This window comes from Plasmodium gonderi, assembly GCF_002157705.1.
Source record: "Plasmodium gonderi DNA, contig: Pgo-contig_299, whole genome shotgun sequence".
NCBI classification, from domain to species: Eukaryota; Apicomplexa; class Aconoidasida; order Haemosporida; family Plasmodiidae; genus Plasmodium; species Plasmodium gonderi.
Window position 1 is genome coordinate 1,938 of NW_021629205.1, and position 4,547 is coordinate 6,484.

The following is a 4,547-nucleotide window of genomic DNA, read 5'->3' on the forward strand; positions in this document are numbered from 1 at the left end:
ATATATATATATATATTGTACAAGAAATCATATTTTACATTGTATAATAATGCTCCATTACTAGGAAAAAGACTCAGGAGTACAACAGAAAATACATAACATAATTAGGTTATATTTCTTACTGATCGAAACAAAGTTGCACTTTTATTGACATATAATTTTCTAAATAAATTTTATCTTGTTCTATTTGATTTATGATTTAGTATAAAAACTCATTTGGTTATGAAATTGTGTCAAACAGATTTTTTATTTCTGAATGTGAATTTTTTTAGAACATTTAGTTCCTGTGATGTAATTCAGTTTATTAAATCGCTATGTCCTAACATTAATTTTTTATTTTTTCATAAGAATCTTTAATTATATTGTTATAATGAAAATTGCAATTATAATAAAACACAAGTTCATGAAATCAAAATTGATTTTATTTTAGAATGATTTTATATATGCTCTTTAATTCTCCATAATCCTGTCATTATAGGTATATAGCTGATATGCTCTCATATTCTGATAAATAATAAAAAAGAATTGCGTATAATATAACAAATTATATAAAAAGTATCTAATACTAATTCGTACGACAAAATCTCTGAATCGGTAAACATAAATCTATAGTAACAAGTCTGTATATATGAAGCTTTGAAATTTTAATCCTGAATCCGAATTGTAAAGCTTTAAAATTTTATGACGAATATAATAGTACTATCATTGTATATTGAATGACGTCTTTAATGATGTTGATATATTTAATTACTTTTTCCATAAATGAAATTATTATTTAAATGTTAAAATTTTTATTTTATTTTCTTAAGGATCAATAAATAAGGGTGAAGGATATAATACATCGTCATCAAATAATTGGGATAATATATGCATGAGTTATTGTTTCATTTGATACTGAATTATCGTGAGTGTTTTGTGACATGTATCTAAATTTAGTAAAATTTTTATTCTTTTTATGTTTCTATATATATGATAAAGGAAAATGGGGAAATTAATTTCATGTAACACATGGATTCACAAAAGAAAATACATTTTTTATGTCATTAAATATGATAATATGAAAAATTATAATAAAAATATAAGGAATATTTTGAATGGTGTCATTGTTAGCATAGCCATAATGGTTTTTGTGGTACACCAATAATAAGAAATTTGAGACAACTCCAAATAATTTTTAGTTATATTACTTAGGCTTCATGATAGAAATCAGTTAATCATATTCATGTTAAAATTATGCTATTACTCGTAACTTTTAGTTATTTAAAGCAATTTTTTTTTTTTTTTTGCATTTATAATTACAGATGCAATTTCTTGATTTTATATATTACAACATATATTTCATAATATGAATTATAAATAAAAAAAAAATATATACACGATTTATGATTAAAATATTTTTTACTATTTATATATGTTTATATATATTTTTTTTAACTTTTTTATACAGTTTTATAAATCCTGAAATTTTTTATGAACTACATATAGAAAAATCTTTAAATGGAATTTTATAAAAAATGCATTTCATTATGGGAATAAGGAATATCTTCTATTCGGTTCGAAATAAAAATGAAATATTATTGTATGGATTTGATTTTTAATTATAATATATGTATATATGTATCTAACATTATTTTACAACGTCATAATTAATGTAAATATTTTTAAAATAATTATATTATGAAAGTGACACATGAAATAAATGACGAAAAAAAATAAAATGAATTAAGTATGTTAATCGATGGTATAAGGAAATAAATGAATTATATATAATATATTTAATAATTATGTTCGTTTTTTATATAAAACTCATAAATATATTTTTTTTCTGTATTATATCATGAGAGAGTTTAGTGAATACGAAATTATTTTAATAATAATGATATTAATAAAATAGGTAATAATCTGCTTATATTTTAGTATTATAGAGTTATAAAGTGCTAAAAAAATTTAAAGACATTAAAATATGTAACTTTAATAAGCATAATATATTGCAGTGTTCCTATATAAATCTTAATACATCGGATAAAATATTAAATGGCTTAGTGGAATTAAAGACATAAAAATAAAATATATATTAAGTATTTATTCAAAGATAAATATATTATATTTGTTATACTGTATCATTTGCATTAAAATTCTTTTTAAGAATATTTCGATATTCTATGAGCATGATTATTGTTTTACATTTTTAATAATGCGTATGTTATTTGTTTTTTCCTTTTATTTATGATTGTAGACCATTTATAATTTATTTCCTTACAATGCTTTAATGAAAACAGAGAACACTTTGTATTTGTGGTATTTTTATATTACTTGGTTGCATTTATACATAATTTACGGAAAAAATGAAAAATAAATAAAAATAAAGTATAACATTTATGAGAACAAAAGAGAAAAGAAATATGGTTGAATATTTATAATTTGTCGTTCTAAAGTTAATATTCAACTTTGTTAAGATATATACCATATAGATAAGATTAAATGTATATGATATAATGGAATAACTAATATTAAGCCAAGAAATATAAAATTATAACAATTATGACTTTATTTGAAATATTTTAATTAATATAAATTAATAATAATAAAAATAATTTTATAAAGCTCTCATGTATAATGTAAATCAAGTTCGTATCTAAATTGTAAATTATATTATATGATTATATTAAAAAAAGGCAAAATCGAATATAAACCATATTATTTATAACATAATAGGATAAATATTTATATTTGAGATTAATTGTGCCTTTAAATTATAATAATATTTATACTTGTAACTAATTTTATGTATGTAAAGTACAACATCTTTTTCTTTTTTATTTTAAAACATAGATATTTTTAAACTTATTTAGGAATAAATTTATTTCTAAGGTGTAACTTTTATTAGAATAATTACACAATGATGTATGATATCTTACATTGCGCATATTAAGAATCCCTATCAAATGCATATTGTGTACATTAATCTTATTGTGTTGAAATCTAATGAAAAATCTTCTCTATTTCTATAGGGAAGTAAATGTTGCATAAAATATCTTATTACATAATCCCTATAACTTTTATCATATATAAATTTCTTGATTTTAGGATGCTATATAAGAAGGGTATATAAACAGAGAATGTAACACATGCAAATAACATTATTAATTTTAGTGTTACATAAGTAGAAATATTCCTTATAATGTCTTTAAATATTTAAAAAATTTTTTTATAGTACATTATAATAAATGAAAAATACAAGAAGAAGTGTTATTAATAAGATAAAAAATGTAGATAAACTAGCCTTCAGTGGAGATATAGCATAACAATAGTATTCAGTAGATGGTTCCCATTCGCACCAATTTTCTACTACATCTTCTTCCCTAGATTCTTGTTGTGCTTTCCATAAAGCCCTTAAATTTTCATTTAATATTTTGTTTGAACTACATAACCTATTATTATTTCTGTATTTATTTATCTTATCATCTAAAAACTCTTTGAAATATTCACAAATATTATGAAAGCTTCCATGTTGCAATTTTGCAGTAGTGTAGTTTTCATAGAGCAAACATCCAATGTTATATGATTCATGATCTTCATACCTCATTCTTCTTAATGTCGGATTATATTCAACAACATCTTTATCTATTATCGCTTTATCCCATTGATTAAAAAATATATTTTTATCTATATTTTTTTTAGATGGACTCTAAAAAAAATAATTATAAAAAAATAAAGTAGATAAGAACAAATTACATAAATAATCAAATACTTAAGTGAAAAAAGAAATAAAAACTATTATATTTTATTTGTATCTATTATAGTAAAAGTAATAAACAATGAATTATATTAACCATTGTAAATGATTGAATGACCAGTATTGAGTTTTTAGAGATTTTATTTTATTTAATATTATTAAATAAATCAATCTACATTTGTTTTACCATTATTATATAAAAAATAATATAAATTTTGTTATTTTATATATATTCATATATACTTTTATTTTATGTAATTTTTTGGTATCTTAAAAAATAACATTATAAATATTTCACTATTTTTTTCCTTAATAATAATTATACCTTTTTATATTTTAAGAAGTACTGATATATTCACTGAATATATATAACATAATAATGGAAAATATTACAATTATTAATAATAATAGATATTATGCATATATTTTTATTTAATCTAACATTATTATTTGAAACAACTTCATATGTATCATATAAGTATTTATAGGTATATATTTTTTAAACTGTAATTATATTTAAAAATTGACTTTCATTTTTAATACATTGTATTCATGTATTCTCTCTTTCTTCATATTATTAATCTAATTTTTTCGTTTTCATTAAATTATATTCTCATTACAACTGATTATATTTATTGGATTTTAATTACATTTGAATTATCAAAAAAAAGCACATAATAAGAAAAATCTATTTATACATATAGTAAAATATGAAATAAAATATAAATCCATTTTCCATTTGTGTATATGAATTTTGAAGGTTTAAAATTTTATTATTAAAATATTTATATATTTTCATTATTCTTCTGTG

At 19.5% G+C, this 4,547-nt stretch overlaps 1 protein-coding gene across 1 annotated transcript; it reads right to left on the minus strand.

The window, feature by feature from the left end:
* Window positions 1–2,941: 2,941 nt before the first annotated feature.
* Window positions 2,942–4,309, minus strand: PGO_002650 (variable surface protein; the record flags this gene model as incomplete). Its single annotated transcript, XM_028691164.1, has 3 exons — window positions 2,942–3,091; window positions 3,218–3,688; window positions 4,265–4,309. 3 exons carry the CDS (start codon window positions 4,307–4,309, stop codon window positions 2,942–2,944), a joined length of 666 nt encoding a protein of 221 aa, XP_028546965.1.
* Window positions 4,310–4,547: the final 238 nt, after the last annotated feature.